The sequence below is a fragment of the Panthera leo genome, chromosome C1, assembly GCF_018350215.1.
Source record: "Panthera leo isolate Ple1 chromosome C1, P.leo_Ple1_pat1.1, whole genome shotgun sequence".
NCBI classification, from domain to species: Eukaryota; Metazoa; Chordata; class Mammalia; order Carnivora; family Felidae; genus Panthera; species Panthera leo.
The window spans coordinates 15,131,192-15,146,624 of record NC_056686.1 but is presented as its reverse complement, the minus strand read 5'-3'; the positions used below and the strand labels follow the sequence as shown (position 1 = coordinate 15,146,624).

Sequence of the window (15,433 nt, the reverse complement as noted above, 5' to 3'; positions counted from 1 at the left end):
TCCAGTTAGCCATTTTATTTTTTTTTCCAGTTAACCATTTTAAATTGTATAATTCAGTGGCATTTACTGTATTCACAATGTTGTGTGACCACCACCTAAAATATTCTTACTGCAGAAGAACTGTCAAAAATTTAGTCATCTGAAGGTTGAGAATCCCAATCAGGCTCTGCGCAGAGCCCCGTGCCGGGCTCGATCTCACCAACTGTGAGATCATGACCTGAGCCGAAATCAAGAGTCGGACTTTTAACCAACTGAGCCACCCAGGCACCCTGAGAAGATTTTTTGTATAATAGCAGTTACATAATTGGAGTTTTTCTATGTGTTTTTTTTTAATGTTTATTTTTGAGAGAGAGAGAGAGAGAGAGAGAGAGAGAGAGTGCACATGCAGGTGGGGGAGATACAGAGACAGAGAGAGAGAGACAGACAGACAGAAGGACAGAATCCAAAGCAGGCTCTAGGCTCTGAGCTCTCAGCTCAGTGCGAGGCTGGAACTCACTGACTGCGAGATCATGACCTGAGCCAAAGTCGGGCGTTTAACCGACTGATCCACCAAGGTGCCCCAATTAGAGATCTTTTTTTATTCTTTTTTTTTTTTTTTTTTTTTTTTGATTTTTTAATTTTTCTATTAAATGAAGAGATAGCTCTTCCCATAACCCTTTGAGTTGTCTTTCTTTAGATGTGTCCTGTGGTCAGATGGTTTTCAATTCAGGATTAAATTACCTCCTGGAAAATTTGGTATGTCATGTCTGTGAATTTTTTTTGCCCATGTGTAAGTACAATGGGAGCAACTGAGATGCTTATACTTTGTACCACTGGCATCAGGATCATAAAAGAAGCTGAGATTGGTGTGTGAGCAGCACTGTGTTTTGCAGTGGAAACAGTGAGTGGTCCCTGCTGGGAAGGGGCTTTTCCTTTCAGGTTAGTGGGTGACCTACCACTACCTACCAGACGTATGTTCCTGGAGCCCTGTTGGTGCCCAGTGCAGTGCACATGTTTAGTCATTGAGCCCTTGGAATTGACTGAGGTTGGTGGTGGTCTTCCCACCTCAGGATAGGTTCTCCTGGTAGAAGTGGCTGAGTTGGAATTGTACCTCCATCCCTCACCCCCAACCTCACCCCCATCTCTGACTCTAGAGTCCACATATCTGTGCTCCATCAAGCTGCTTCTTGTGGGGCCTAAGACTTACAGACGTGGTAGAGTGAGCCAGTGTTCTGGGAGAATTTGAAAGCATGTACACTTGTGTTTATGCTTTTCAGGGCCATTGTCATGGATGTGAGACAATAGTCAAATAACTCTTCTCAGGTATTTAAGAACAAAGTGAGAGTAGCCTTGGGCTACCAGGATCTGAGGACGGGAACAGTGAAGCCAGTGCTCCTCACAGGGCTGAAGAGCTCTCTGCATGTGTGTAGGGTGCTTCCAGGGGCCCCGATGCCTGCCCGCCGCATGCTGTTAACGGTGTGTGGTTGGTCCTCTGAAGGCTGAGGCGAAGGCATTTCTGCACTGGGTTAGACTCACACAGGCCATGATGATGTGGTTCATTGAAGTAACTACATATTTACAGTCATTCTCCCTTCCAGAATATTCAGTCCTTTGAAATTGAATGATTTGTGTGGGAAAACGATCTTTCATGCAATACTGATAAAACCCTTTTATTTTTTATCTTTTTTTTTTTTTTTTAATGTTTATTTATTTTTGAGAGAGAGAGAGAAAGAGACAGAGCTTGAGAGGGGAAGGGCCAGAGAGAGAGGGAGACACAGAATCTGAAGCAGGTTCCAGGCCCCGAGCTGTCAGCACAGAGCCCGATGCGGGGCTCGAACTCACAGGCTGCGAGATCATGACCTGAGCCAAAGTCGGACGCTTAACCAACTGAGCCACCCAGGCACCCCAAACCCTTCATTTTTACTGTCCTCCCCACAATACACTGTGTTCAGGAATTTTACAATGTGGTCTCATTTCTCTTACTTGGATCACAATGGTGTTTGAAGGACATAACCAAAATTAGATTTTTGACAGTGGTTCTGTGGCAGTGCTGATACTAAACCATAGGCTACAGAAGGAATTAAGTTGTAATTTAACTAGTAATCCTGCCCTGCCTTAGAGCTATATCACTGCTGAGAGCAAGACTGAAGCTCAGAATGATTTGGAGGTGGTCGTAGCCACAGAGATAATTCTCGGGGTTTTGTTGATTTGTTGTTTTTAAAGAGAATCTGAGATAGACAGTATAAAAAGTTGGAGAAATATTCAAGAAAGATAGTGGAGTAATAATCTTTCAGAACTATAAATAAAAATTGGCTTCTACTGATCATTTCGATCCCGTGTAAAATAGAAGATATAGCCCATGACTTTGTTTTCCTCTCAGGGTGTTACTAATACTGACTTATATTAATACATATAACATTTTATGTTTCAGAAGTTGGACTTTATAGAGTCTGACAGTTCCTGTTCCTCTGAAGCACTTTCAAAAAAAGAACTCTCTGCTGAAGAGCTATATAAGCGACTCGAGAAACTCATTATTGAAGACAAAGCAAATGATGAACAGATCTTTGACTGGGTAGAGGTATAGAGATTATGTCATCTTCCCTGATATCTCTGCAAGAAAGATTTTTGTGGGATCCCTTTAATTCACATACAGGCTTATCTCACAGATAGTGAGGGTTCCTTCCGCTCCAGACTGAACACAATTAAACGAATAGTGCAATAAAGCGAGTCAAATGAATGTTTTGTTTTCCCAGTGCATGTAAAAGTGATGTTCACACAATACTGTAGTCTGCTAAGTGTGCAATAACATTATATCTTTTAAAAATGTATATAATACCTTAAAAAGTACTTTATTGCTATACAAATGCTAACCATCATCTGAGCTTTCAGTGAGTCATAATCGGTGATGACAGGTCATTGTAACAAATACAATAATAATAAAAATGTTTGAAATACTGTGAGAGTTACCAAAATGTGACACAGAGACCCGAAGTGAGCGACTACTGTTGGAAAAATGGATGGCACCCTTAGAATTTCTTGATACAGGTTTGCCATCAACCTTCACTTTATAAAAAGTACAGTATCACTGAAGTACAGTAAAGCGAAGCGCAATAAACCAAGTGTGCCTATACCTTCTCTTTCACTTCATAGGAGTATTTAACTTTAATGGAGTTCGGTTTTATGTTTTCATCTATGTGTATTTGAAACTATAAGACTTTTTTTATTCTTAACAAGATTTACAGCCTTTAGGAAGGCAAGTAAAACTATTCAAAACAGAAGCCATTTTTCTGGATCTCATTAGTTCAGGATATACCCTACATTTTACTATTCAAAATATAAATTTTTTTTCTAAATGTGCTTGCATTTTAAATAATATTTTGGATAAAATCAGTAAACAATATGTAATTATTATGAATTGTGTTGGCTTTCATCTTCATATTAATGCTTCCTTCTGAAAATTTTGAACCTTACTTTGTGGAATCTATTGATCATGTCTCTTTTTAAATCTGGTACTGCATTCCTTTAGTAATTCTTGTTTATATAAGTATATTTTATTTGTACACATTTTCCATGGGATCATAAAATAATCCAAGTTGAAAGAAAGCCATGGAGGGCTAATGTCCCCTCCCTCTTGTATAAAACCTCTTTTGTAGTCCTTGTAAATGGGTTGTTTCTTTATCCTCTCTCAGACATTGAGAAAAAAATGAAGTTTCTGATAATTTGGGGGTTTTGTTTGTGTTTATAGATTTCTTCTTACTATTTTTAGATTTTTTAAAAAATTTTTAATGTTTCTTTTTGAGAGAGAGAAAGAACATGAGTGGGGGAGGGACAGAGAGAAAGAGGGAGACAGAATCCAAAGCAGGTTCCAGGCTCTGAGCTGTTAGCACAGAGCCCAACTCAGGGCTCAGACACGAACTGCGAGATCGTCACATGAGCCAAAGTTGGACACTTAAGCAACTGAGCAACCCAGGCGCCCCTAAATTATTTTTTTAAGTAATCTCTACTCCCAACATGGGGCTCAAATTAATGGCTCTGAGATCAAGAGTCACATGTTCTTCCAACTGAGCCAACCAGGCACCCCTAGTTTAAAGGGTTTTTTTAATCAGTTTTCCTCCATGTCCCTATAAGATAAATCTATTCTGTCACCCAGCTGGGAATCTTTTAATTAATTGTAATAGTTTATTGTTATATCCCTGTCTCTCTCTCTAGGTTCTTTCATCCTTTCTTGAAATCTTAATATCCACCCCTTCATCTGGTTACCCTTATCCAAACATAGCCTGGATTTTCAATATCCCTCTCACAAGTGACATGTGCAAATTGAGCACGATTGCCAGATGTGATCCAACATTCGGAGTTAGGCAGTGCTGTTGCCTTTTTTGTTTTGGACTCTTTGCTTTTGGCAGGCTCACCACACTGAACTCAGATTGCTCTTTCAGTCATATAGTACCCATTCTTTTATATTCTAACAGTTGAGTCATCTCTCCCATCTGGAGCTTACCGCATTGGTTTTTGAACCAGAATGGAGCTTTTAGAATTTATTGCTGCTTATGTTCATCTTCTTAAATTAGATACAAGTTTTTGTCTGTCAGGACATTTTAGATTCTGACTTGTTCATAAAATTTCCTTGCCATCTTTTTCACTTTGTATCCCCCATGCATTCATTAGTATGCCAACTTTATCCTCATCCAAGTTAGGGGCAAAATGTGTGAATGGGGTAGGGCCGGGGACAAAGTAGCATCCTTTTGGGGACAAGATCCCACCCCCAATCCCATGGGTGTCGTTAACCTGTTTATTATTTCACATCATTCTGCTGTCTATTTCACCTTTTCACCATGCCCATGAGGAGACAGTTATCATTAAATAATTTGTCAAATACCTTGCTGAAGTCCAGAGAATGTATGCTTATATCTTTCTGAGCTACCATATACTAACCAAATCAGAAAAGGATTGCAGGTTGGTTTAGCATCTCTTGTTTTTCACGTACTTACTTATTTATTCCTCTTGGTGTAACCATCTCTTTCCTCTCTAAGACTTTTAACCCATTGTTGCAGAAGTTAGCATAGAATCGGCATCTGGCTTTCTGGTATGTTATTGACATGCCTTATTTTCAATTTTAGAAATCAAGTTAGTGTTTACATATTTAACATTCTCTCTCGCCATGATTTTTCATAGATCACCCTCATTTCAGCCATTTGGTCTTTTATGTTTTCATGTATTGCAAAATGATACTATTTCCACCTCTTCATTTATGTTGGGCTTCACTTTTTTATATCATTATTCTGCCTATTCTAGACCAACAAGTATTCTCCTTAAAGAGAAGACAAAGGGTAAATTTCACTGAATGTAAATTATACTAATAAAGACTTTCAAAAAGGAGGGAGCAAACAAAAATGCAATAGTAGCTGAGCTCACAATACATGAAAAGATTTGTCACTCTGTGTTTGGTACCAGTATTATGTAAATCTGATTTTCCTTAATCTAACCTGGTTAGCAAACCCATCTTTCTTCTTCTTGCCCATTTTCGTTAACATCTTTGCTTAATCTGAAGTGTTTCTGACATTATTCTTCAGGTCTGTTCTATTCTTGAATATTAGAATTACAATATTTAGCTTTATATGGTGGAAGACATATGCAATTTGTTTCTTTTTTTTTTTTTTTTTTTAATTTTTTTTACATTTATTTATTTTTGAGAGAGAGAGAGAGACAGAGCACAAGTGGGGGAGGGACAAAGAGAGGAGGAGACACAGAATCCGAAGCAGGCTCCAGGCTCCGGGCTGTCAGCACAGAGCCCATCATGGGGCTCGAACTCACAAACCGTGAGATCATGACTTGAGCTGAAGTCAGATGCTTAACCGACTGAGCCACCCAGGTGCCCCGCAGTTTGTTTCTTTATAACAAAAGAAAGGCAAATGGTTTGGAAGTCGTATTTATTATCTAATTATATTTAGCTAATTTGTTAATTTTTTTCAGACTCAACTTGAAATCTGAGTATTTGGGAATTTCAAATGATACTCAGTACTTGAAATAGCTCTGTCAGCCTGTTTATAAAGTACTGTTGAGCCAACAAGTAATGGTGTGTTTTTATTCTCTCACTTGTTCTTCAAAAATGATTGTTCAGACTTTGCAAAAGTAATGTCAGGGCCTAGACCAGTCTGGCTTCAGTCTGAATAAAGTTGTTGTTTTTTTTTAAGAGGTGTAAACCAGTAACCCACTATATAACACATAAATCATCAAATCTTTTATATGTGGCATTTGCCCCATCCTGTCCCTATCCTCAGCTGTTAGCAGTGGCACCACATGTTTCTGTTCTCTTGGAAAAGATTGGTAATGAAACCTCTTCCTGTAACACAGCCCTCCACGTGCAGAGAGCGGCTGGTGTCCTGCAGAGCTGGCCATCGGACTCGTTAACCCCTCTCTGCTCTCACCAAGTGATATTCAAAGTTAGGCATTCGACAAAGAGAGACCTGCTCGTTAATCTGTGTCAGTTTTACAATTCACAAACATTTAACTGATCTCCCAATATCTTTGAAATTCTTCGCTTTATGACACAGAGGTTTATAATGACACCCTAATTTTTTTTCCTGGCCAGTCATTTTAAGGCTGACCCTTCCAGTGGAAAATAGTATGCTGTGCTATTAAAAGAAGCTGACACAAGCATTAATTCTTCACAGGCATAAGGAACATAAACTCTGGAAATGTATGAAATACCTGCCTAGAAAATGTCTCCTTTTGTTTGTTTTCCTTTTGGTACTCATACGGTTTATACAGTGTTTTATAGCAAGAAGATAGGATCTTTTTTTTTCTTTTTTAAGAAGATCTTAAGAGAAATAAACTAAAAACCAAATTTGAGGCCCATTTACTCAACTTATCTCTAAATACATTTTTTCTGCCATCCTTAGAAAAGATGAACAGTTTTCTCACCACCTGAAGGATTCGAGACAATGCTTGAGTTTGATCTCTAGTTCACATTAAAATTAAGATCAAAAAGCAATGTTAGCACATCTAAAAATGATTACACTATTCAGAAAAGTCTTTAAAACACACTATGGTGTGGTGTAATGCTTTCAAATTTATACGTTCTGATAGAATTAATCTTAATAGGGATTATTTATTGAGGAAGAAAAATGTTTTTAAATGGTTGTAGTTCCAAATGTGCATAGTACACAGCACTATATAATTGAATCAGCAAAGTATAGGCAGCAGTGAGCTCCTTGAAAATTAAATGCTGCTACTGAGAACATTTTCGGACAGAACTGGTAGTAGCCCAAGTATTTTCCAATGAATCAGAAGATTAATTTTTACAAGAAGGTTGAATGCGACCCCATCTACCCCTAGTGCCAGATGAAGCCTGGTTTAGGGGGATGTATTTCTCTGATGTGCAAGGGTACCTTTAACTGTTGCATTTACTTTTGATTTCAGGCTAATTTAGATGAAAGCCAGATGAGTTCACCTACATTCCTTAGAGCTTTAATGACAGCTGTTTGTAAAGCAGCTATTATAGGTAAGTAACATCTCTGAAGACAGCTCTTAACATCTAAATCCCCAGTATGTTAACTGTTGATGACATGGGTCTGAGTTTATATTGTCTTCAAAGTTTTCCCTGTGCATGAGTACCCTTTCTGTCTACAGTGGCCGACTTTCTCAAGCAGGGGGATGCATAGCTGCTGTGCCTGTAGAGAGCCCAGATCTGAGCAGCTACCATATGCCTTGTATTCTTCAATTCAACAGAAACGGGTGCATGCTGCTTGGGCTGTTTCCTACTCTGTTGTATTTTTCTTTGCCTTTACCTTTCACCTCCAGTATGCAAAGCCTCCTCCGTCTTCCATTCAAGAGTTATAATGAATGGGTTGAATATTCTAACCTAATATCAACAAAGGACTAATTGCAACAGAAAAGCTTTTTTATATAAACACATATATGAGAAAAGAAAACACCAGTTGTTTCTTTTGCTTTATGTTGACCTTTATGTCTTATGATAAGACAGTGTCACTGAATGTTAATTACATAGGTAGTTAGGATTACGATTGGTAGAAACCCTACGTATTTCTAGCTGCATGTCGTATTTAACAGTATTGAGTGAGATCATCTATCTAGCCTCAGATAGAAATTCACATTTCTTTCACTGCAGTGGGAAAAAAATCCATTAGCTCAAAATTTGTTCAGAATTTCAGGTCTGTCATCATTTTAGAAGATAGCTTCGGAATTATAATTTAAGATTTTCTGTCAGATGAATGTTTTTACAATGTTAGGTCTTCAATGAGGTAAATAACAAGCTAATAGAAAGTCTTTATAAAAACATCTTAAGTCATTTCCAGTATCAGTGAAACAGTAAAACTTTGGTGTTTTAAAATCACTGTTGGAAAGTATAAAAGCTGCTTTTAAAAACACAGTTGTGTCCTAGTGCTAACTTAGAAAGGAAATAAAACCTTCTGCTTCTTGGCACTGAGGACACTTTCCTCAGCCTCTTTTTCTTGTGCCTTTTCCCTAAAAGGCCTAGATTGTATGTGTTGTTTTCCACTGTCACAGTTAGTCCTCACCCTCCTAGAAATAGTAAAATGGTTGTTTTACCCTTCTGAAAAGATTTGCACTGTCCCTTTGATCCCCTTTTTAATGTTTCTTTTGTAATTTGGAATGTCACAAAATCACTGTCCCTATTTCATTACGATTAAAGATAAAGAATTGGGTGCACTAGTTTTTAGGGAGTGCAGCACTCAAAATACATCCCCCCGCCATGTATTTTAATTATTTCAGAAAGAATGTCCCATTTGTAATTTCAGAATATCTTAGATTTCAAAATCTTTTCCTTGGACCCCTTTACTTCTACTTTCCTTGTAGTCACATGCCTTATCAACTCAGAAAATTCAAAATGGCTACGTGTTAACTCCTAAATGTAACGCTTAGTTCTTGTATTGCCTCTAGCCGACTGTTCTACCTTCCGAGTGGACACTGCTGTTATCAAGCAGAGAGTGCCGATCTTACTCAAGTACCTAGACTCAGATACGGAGAAGGAACTGCAAGCACTTTATGCACTACAAGCATCAATAGTAAAACTTGATCAACCTGCCAGTAAGCTTATGACCTCTTCTTACAATTCACCTAACCAGTGGGTTAGATTTATCCAGGGCAAGACTTCGGAGATGAACAGTGATTAATGGAAGAATCACTACTAACAAAAACTCACTTAACCAACAACTTTAATAAACCTGAATTTTGGGGTACTTGACTTTTATGAGAAAGTCGAAATAAGAAAACTAGTTTATATTAGAAATTGAATCCTTATTCTAGGGCAGGTCTGCTTAAGAATACTTTCTTCAGTGATGGAAATGTGTCTGTACTGAGCAGTATTCACTTAGGCACTTGGATCTGGCTGTTGTGACTAAGGAGCTTAATTTTAAATGTTATTTAATTTAAGTGTAAATAACCCCATGGTTAGTGGCTACCCCGTTAGACAAGGCAGGTCTAGAGCATCTCGGTGTTAGCATACATGCATTACAGTCTTTCACCTTCTTTGACACAGGTCTTAGTAATGAAAAAGGATGATATTTCTTCAGAATCCTCAGACACCCAACAAAGACATTAAGGTGTTCTGGACTAGTTTGCACTTTAGGGTTATGATTCTTTGCTAACCAGACACGTGAGGTAACCTGAACCACCAAGTCTTAGTGATACTGGTAAAGTAACTGAAATATATTAAATTTTTTTTTTTTTTAAAGTTTATTTATTTTGAGAGAGAGAAAGAGAGCACAGGGAAAATGCAGAGAGAGAATCCCAGGCAGGTTCTACTCAATGCAGAACCCGATGTGGGGCTTGATGTCATGAACTGTGAGATCGTGACCTGAGCCAAAATCAAGAGTTGGATGCTTAACAGACTGAGCCACCCAGGAGCCCCTGAATTGTATTAAATCTTGAAAATTAAGTTGACACTTGTGAAAGTATAGTAGTACAGGGCAGTTTTAGAGGTGACATTGAAGTAATTCTTTGGCACTTCCTAAGGTTGGGTTTGTTTTTGAGGCTTTCCTTCTTTCCTAGTGCTTATGACTCTCCCTGGGAGATGAAGGAAAAGATTGAAACAAATCATCCTCACACTGTAACTGAAGAGACATCATCTAAATCTGAATCAGAGAATTAACTGACTTTGTGTTCTCTTTCTCAAGACCTTGAAGGGTCATTTAACATCATGGCTTCCTTTTTCTGTTCTTACAGGATGAGGACTTGTTAACTTTTCAAGAGGTGAAATTGATGCTGTATGCTCAACCAAATTAAAGTATCTCCCATAATTATTAGCTTTAATCATCCCTGGAGAGATGCGTATTTCTAGATTCACCATTGTAGAATCCTGGCCACTTGTTTCTACTTCCCCATAGACCAACCAGAGTTAAGAGAATGAAAAGTAATTTCAGTATTAGCTTAATTAATAAAATTACAAAGATAAATCTAAAGAAAAATTTTAGCCTGACTCATTCCAAGCCTAATATTTATTATCAATTATTTATGCCATTGCCTCCCTCCAGTAATATAAATGGAGGCTGATTTTAAATGAATTTAAGAGCCCGTAATGAAGGAATTAAAAATAAAGAATATATAAATCTGCCAATTTTCTCTTCTCTTTTTTTTGATTTTTTTTAACGTGTATTCATTTTTGAGAAACAGAAAACAGAGTGTGAGCTGGGGAGGGGCAGAGAGAGAGGGAGACAGAATCCAAAACAGGCTCCAGGCTCTGAGCTGTCAGCACAGACCCCAATGTGGGGCTCGAACTCACTGACCGTGAGATCATGACCTGAGCCACAGTCGGATGCTTAACTGACTGAGCCACCCAGGCGCCCCACCTTTCTCTTTTTTTCTGAACAATGATATAAGCTAAGTTTCCATTGTGGAAGCAAAACAGGATTACATTTGCCCAGATCGTCTGGGCATTGGAAACAATAGACTTGTTTCTCTGGATAAGATCCAGATGAGATAGTTTTTACCCATATTTTCCATACAAATTATTACTCTGTCAGTTTGAAAACAACATTAGAAGGGGAAAAGTGCCTTCTGCCTTTTCTTCCCCAAACTGTAAAAATTAATATATTTTTATTGTAAAATTTCAAACAGTGGAGAAATGTATAGAGAAGAGAGTAAAGTTACTTGTTACTCTTATATTTAATTTTTTTTTTAAGATTTTATTTTTTTTATTTTTATTATTTTATTTTTTAACATTTATTTATTTTTGAGACAAAGAGAGACAGAGCATGAACGGGGGAGGGGCAGAGAGAGAGGGAGACACAGAATCAGAAGCAGGCTCCAGGCTCTGGGCCATCAGCCCAGAGCCTGACGCGGGGCTCGAACTCACGGACCGCGAGATCGTGACCTGAGCTGAAGTCGGACGCTCAACCGACTGAGCCACCCAGGCTCCCCAAGATTTTATTTTTAAGTAATCTCTATGCCCAATTTGGGGCTCGAACTTACATCCCTAAGATGAGGAGTTGCATGCTGTACTGACTGAGCCAGCCGGGTGCCCTTGTATTTAATTTTTATAGTATATAGTTTGAGAACTATGTAATATCAAACACTTCAGCATTATCAGAAAATAGTTCTAATTGAACAAAATAATAACAGTAAAAATAATTTAGATTGCTTAAATCTTTTTTCCTGTTCTTTAAACAAGTTGTTTTGCTATTACACTATCAGGAGGGAGTATGATGAATTGTCATTGGGTGCTAGGGGTATTAATGTGCATTCATTCATTCATCCCTTGGAAATACAGTAATTTACTTCACAACTATAGCGCCTCCAACACTGATGGTATATTCTTACTTCCTTGCAGATTTGCTGCGGATGTTTTTTGATTGCCTATATGATGAGGAGGTGATCTCCGAGGATGCCTTCTACAAGTGGGAAAGCAGCAAGGACCCTGCAGAGCAGAATGGGAAGGGTGTAGCTCTGAAATCTGTCACTGCGTTCTTCACGTGGCTGCGGGAAGCAGAAGAGGAGTCTGAGGATAACTAAAGCTTCAAATACACAAAACGAAACAAAAGAAACAATTTAAGTATTTTTTTAAAAAGTTTCACGTCTTCGCCAATCACAGTGCAGCAAGGCCAATTCTCGCAGAAATCCCCACGTGTGCACGAGTGGGAGAGGGGAAAGAGAAAAAAGGTGATCATGGAGGAAAAAGGTACTGGAAAAAAGTAAACTTCAAACCTGAGGGCGGGAGCACTAAAACCAAAATACATGTATTATTTATAGAAAATATTTTCTGTTTTAATCTTTTCTTTTTAAACAAGGACTCATACTTTAAAAAAACACATCTGTTTAGCAAAAAAAAAAAAAAAAAAAAAAAGTTGAGAACTTTTAATTTATTTTAAGGACTGCAAATGCCAGTGTAATTTTTTAATTTGCAGTTTCTGTAAACAACTTGTATAATAGAAAAGCAGAGAAATAAATTTCCCTCCCCTTCAAATGCACCTCACGTTTGTTTTAAAGCATAGTAGTTAGTCCAGATTTAAGAAGGTTTGGGGTGAACAAGGTAAGAAAGATTTTTTTTTTTTTTTTTTTGGCATCAAATCTTTCTGCCTGCCTCTCAGCTTGCTTCAGAAAATTTTAAAAAAATCACCATAGTTATCAAAACATACATAACCTTGGAACAGAAGGAAATGCTGTGGACCAGAGAACTCCAAGAATTGTTTAAAAAATTTAAAAAAAAGTGCTACCCTGGGAAAAGTACTCTTAATACTTTTGAAATCTTTAGAGCAACTTTAAGGCTTGTAAATACATAGAACAAATATTTAAAAAAACAAAAAAACAAAAAGAAATTGACTCAATACTATTTCTTTTCACTTTCAAAATATAAAGAACAAAATAAAGACAAACATTGCAAGTTTAAAAGAAAGTAAAGTGACTTCTCCTTTTGACAGCTGCTGCATGTGTGCCCATCTCTGGGAGGTGCTATTTGTCGTCTAATCCAAATCACTCCTGAGGTTGTATGTGTGGATGCGTGCGTGCGTGTGTGTGTGCGTGCGTGTGTGTGTATGTGTATCTACAGTGGGAAAAGGCAAGCTACTTTGTGGGTAAGGAGGGAACTTGTTCTTGGGCGGGAGAGCCCCTCTGGGAGTCCAGAGGAAGCTTTGCAACATCAGCTAGAAATGCATTTAGGGTGGGAGCAAAGCGAGTCGAAGTAAGTGTTCCGCCGCTGTGTGTATTAGGAGCAGGGAAACTTAATTCACTTCGAAACTACCACTAATTTTAAATCATCAATTACCTCTGATGCTTAAGAAACCCAAAGATGTCTTCTAAAGAATGAAAGAAACCAAAGCTAAATTACGCTTTTTTAAAGTGGGCATGGGATTTCACACCAAACCAGTACCATGTGTGAAAATCACATTATTCCCAACTTCAGCTTCACTCAAGCCATTCTGGTGAGTATAAAACCAACTGTTTCTCCTACAGATACTGGAGCACTGTGTTTTTTTGTTTGCTTTTTCTTCTTTTATGAAGTTACAGTCTGTACAGATGGTTTTCCATTTCAATTATTTGTAGGCCATCACCCTACAAAATGTATTTATGAAGAAAGCCAGGGCTGCTCCCAAATAAACAGTCTTTGTATTTTGTATCTGAATAACCAAAGAGTTCTTCTGGCTTCCATCTCCGAAGAAATATCCACATTAAGAGACTTGGCAAGACTTGAGAAGCACAAAAACAAAATTTTCCGTAGCAATAAAATGTTTTTCTTCAGAGTGTAGTTGAACACAATACAGGATCCTGCTACATGAGCCCACAGGCCCTGTCCTATAGTGGTGGAAAGCTATTCTAGAAAAACTAAGTCCTGGAAATCTTGTGACAAACATGTGACAGCATCTGTCATTTAAAAAATGGGGCCTGAAAAGTTGTTTCAGAGTCTGGCTGTGGGTTCTGCCTGGGATCTCTCAGCTGGAAGAAGTAACCTGATTCTATGATACACTGAATTTTAACAGCTGCCAGAATGAAAATGCAGAGGATTCTGATCCAGGAGTCCCCTGAGAGATGTAGGTTTTTAGGTGTTGGCAGCACTCACAAGGGGATGCAGGGGGTAGTTTGGAGAAAGCAGGGTGGTGGCCGCCTCTTGGAAATCAGTGACTGATATTTGCAGGGCTCTGGCCTTCAGGTCATAGTGAGGGCCTATTCATCAATATTTTATTTATTTTTTTTTTAATTATTTTAGAGAGCGTATTTGTGCAAGTGGGGGAGAGGGGCGGGGGGAGAGAGACAGAGAGAGAGAGAGAGAGAGAGAGAGAGAGAGAGAGAATCTCAAGCATGCTGAGTGTGGAGCCCTATGTGGGGCTCGATCCCACGACCCTGAGATCCTGACCTGAGCTCAAATTGAGTCAGACCCTCAACTGACTCAGCCCCCAGGGGCTTCCTCCCTTTTTAAATCTATTTGTATTTTTAAATTTTTTATCATCGGTATTTTAGATGTGGACAAGTTTCAGGAATGGAGGAAAGATAATACTATTTTTGAAAAAAAATTCAAGCGTTGAAAATGTTTTGTATAATAACAACTGATGTTTGAAGTCTCACCTATAACATGAAGTGTGATGAAGACTGAAGAGGCTACAGAATGACCTTTGGGTATCTTACTGCTTTACACACAGAATTTTACATAGGGGTAGAAGGGTTATTAGCTGATGGTAAAATATGAACAAAGTGGGATTAATTGATCCCTGCTAACATCAACTGAACTGCCAAGTATCATCATGATTCTGACCCTCTTCCAGGTCTTCTTACTGGAAAGCAGCATTTCATGGTTTTTGGTTTGAAAGGTGATGTGGCCAGCAATGACCTGCTTTCACTCCTTCAAGTCACAAAAACTCTTTTACCCATTTTAACTCTGAGAACAGGTTCATTAATTTAGGTTTAGTTCATTAGTTCAGGTGTTTTATGCCTGCCAGCAAAAGAACATGATGTTAGTTTTCAAAAAAAACTCATTTTAGACTCTCCCGTAGATGAACAAGCCAGTTCACAGCTGCATCATGAACTTGGCTCATTCAACAAATATTTCCTGAGCACCTACTGTGTGCTAAGTGCAGAGGATTCAACAGTAAATAAAACCGTCTCTGCTCTCATGGAGCTCATATTCTTCATGAAGAAAGAGAACTAGAGGGGTGCCTGGGTGCCTCAGTAGGTTAAGCGTCCAACTTCGGCTCAGGTCATGATCTCACGGTTCGTGGGTTTGAGCCCCGCGTCAAGCACTATGCTGACAGCTCAGATCCTGGAGCCTGCTTTGGATTCTGTGTCTCCTCTTTCTGTCCCTCTCCTGCTCACACTCTGTCTCTCTCTCTCTCAAAAATAAACATTTAAAAAAGAGAGCTTGAGGTTTATACATGCTACATAAACATCCTATTCTACTAAGAAATGTCTACCCCTCATTACCCTGACAGACCTTTGGTTAGTTTTGTCTTATTTTCATATTTCAAAATTCATTCTAGATGAGTTCTGAATT

General features: G+C 38.4%; 1 protein-coding gene across 16 annotated transcripts in view; it reads left to right on the top strand.

The window, feature by feature from the left end:
* EIF4G3 (eukaryotic translation initiation factor 4 gamma 3) overlaps positions 1–12,208 on the top strand; it is a 313,590-nt gene extending 301,382 nt beyond the window's left edge. For all 16 annotated transcript variants that reach the window (XM_042952623.1, XM_042952618.1, XM_042952607.1 and 13 more), the window contains 4 exons: positions 2,411–2,557; positions 7,399–7,480; positions 8,899–9,045; positions 11,786–12,208. In XM_042952623.1, the coding sequence (XP_042808557.1) occupies positions 2,411–2,557; positions 7,399–7,480; positions 8,899–9,045; positions 11,786–11,967 (558 nt within the window). In that variant the 3' untranslated portion in view covers positions 11,968–12,208. The remainder of the gene's footprint in view (positions 1–2,410; positions 2,558–7,398; positions 7,481–8,898; positions 9,046–11,785) is intronic.
* Positions 12,209–15,433: the final 3,225 nt, after the last annotated feature.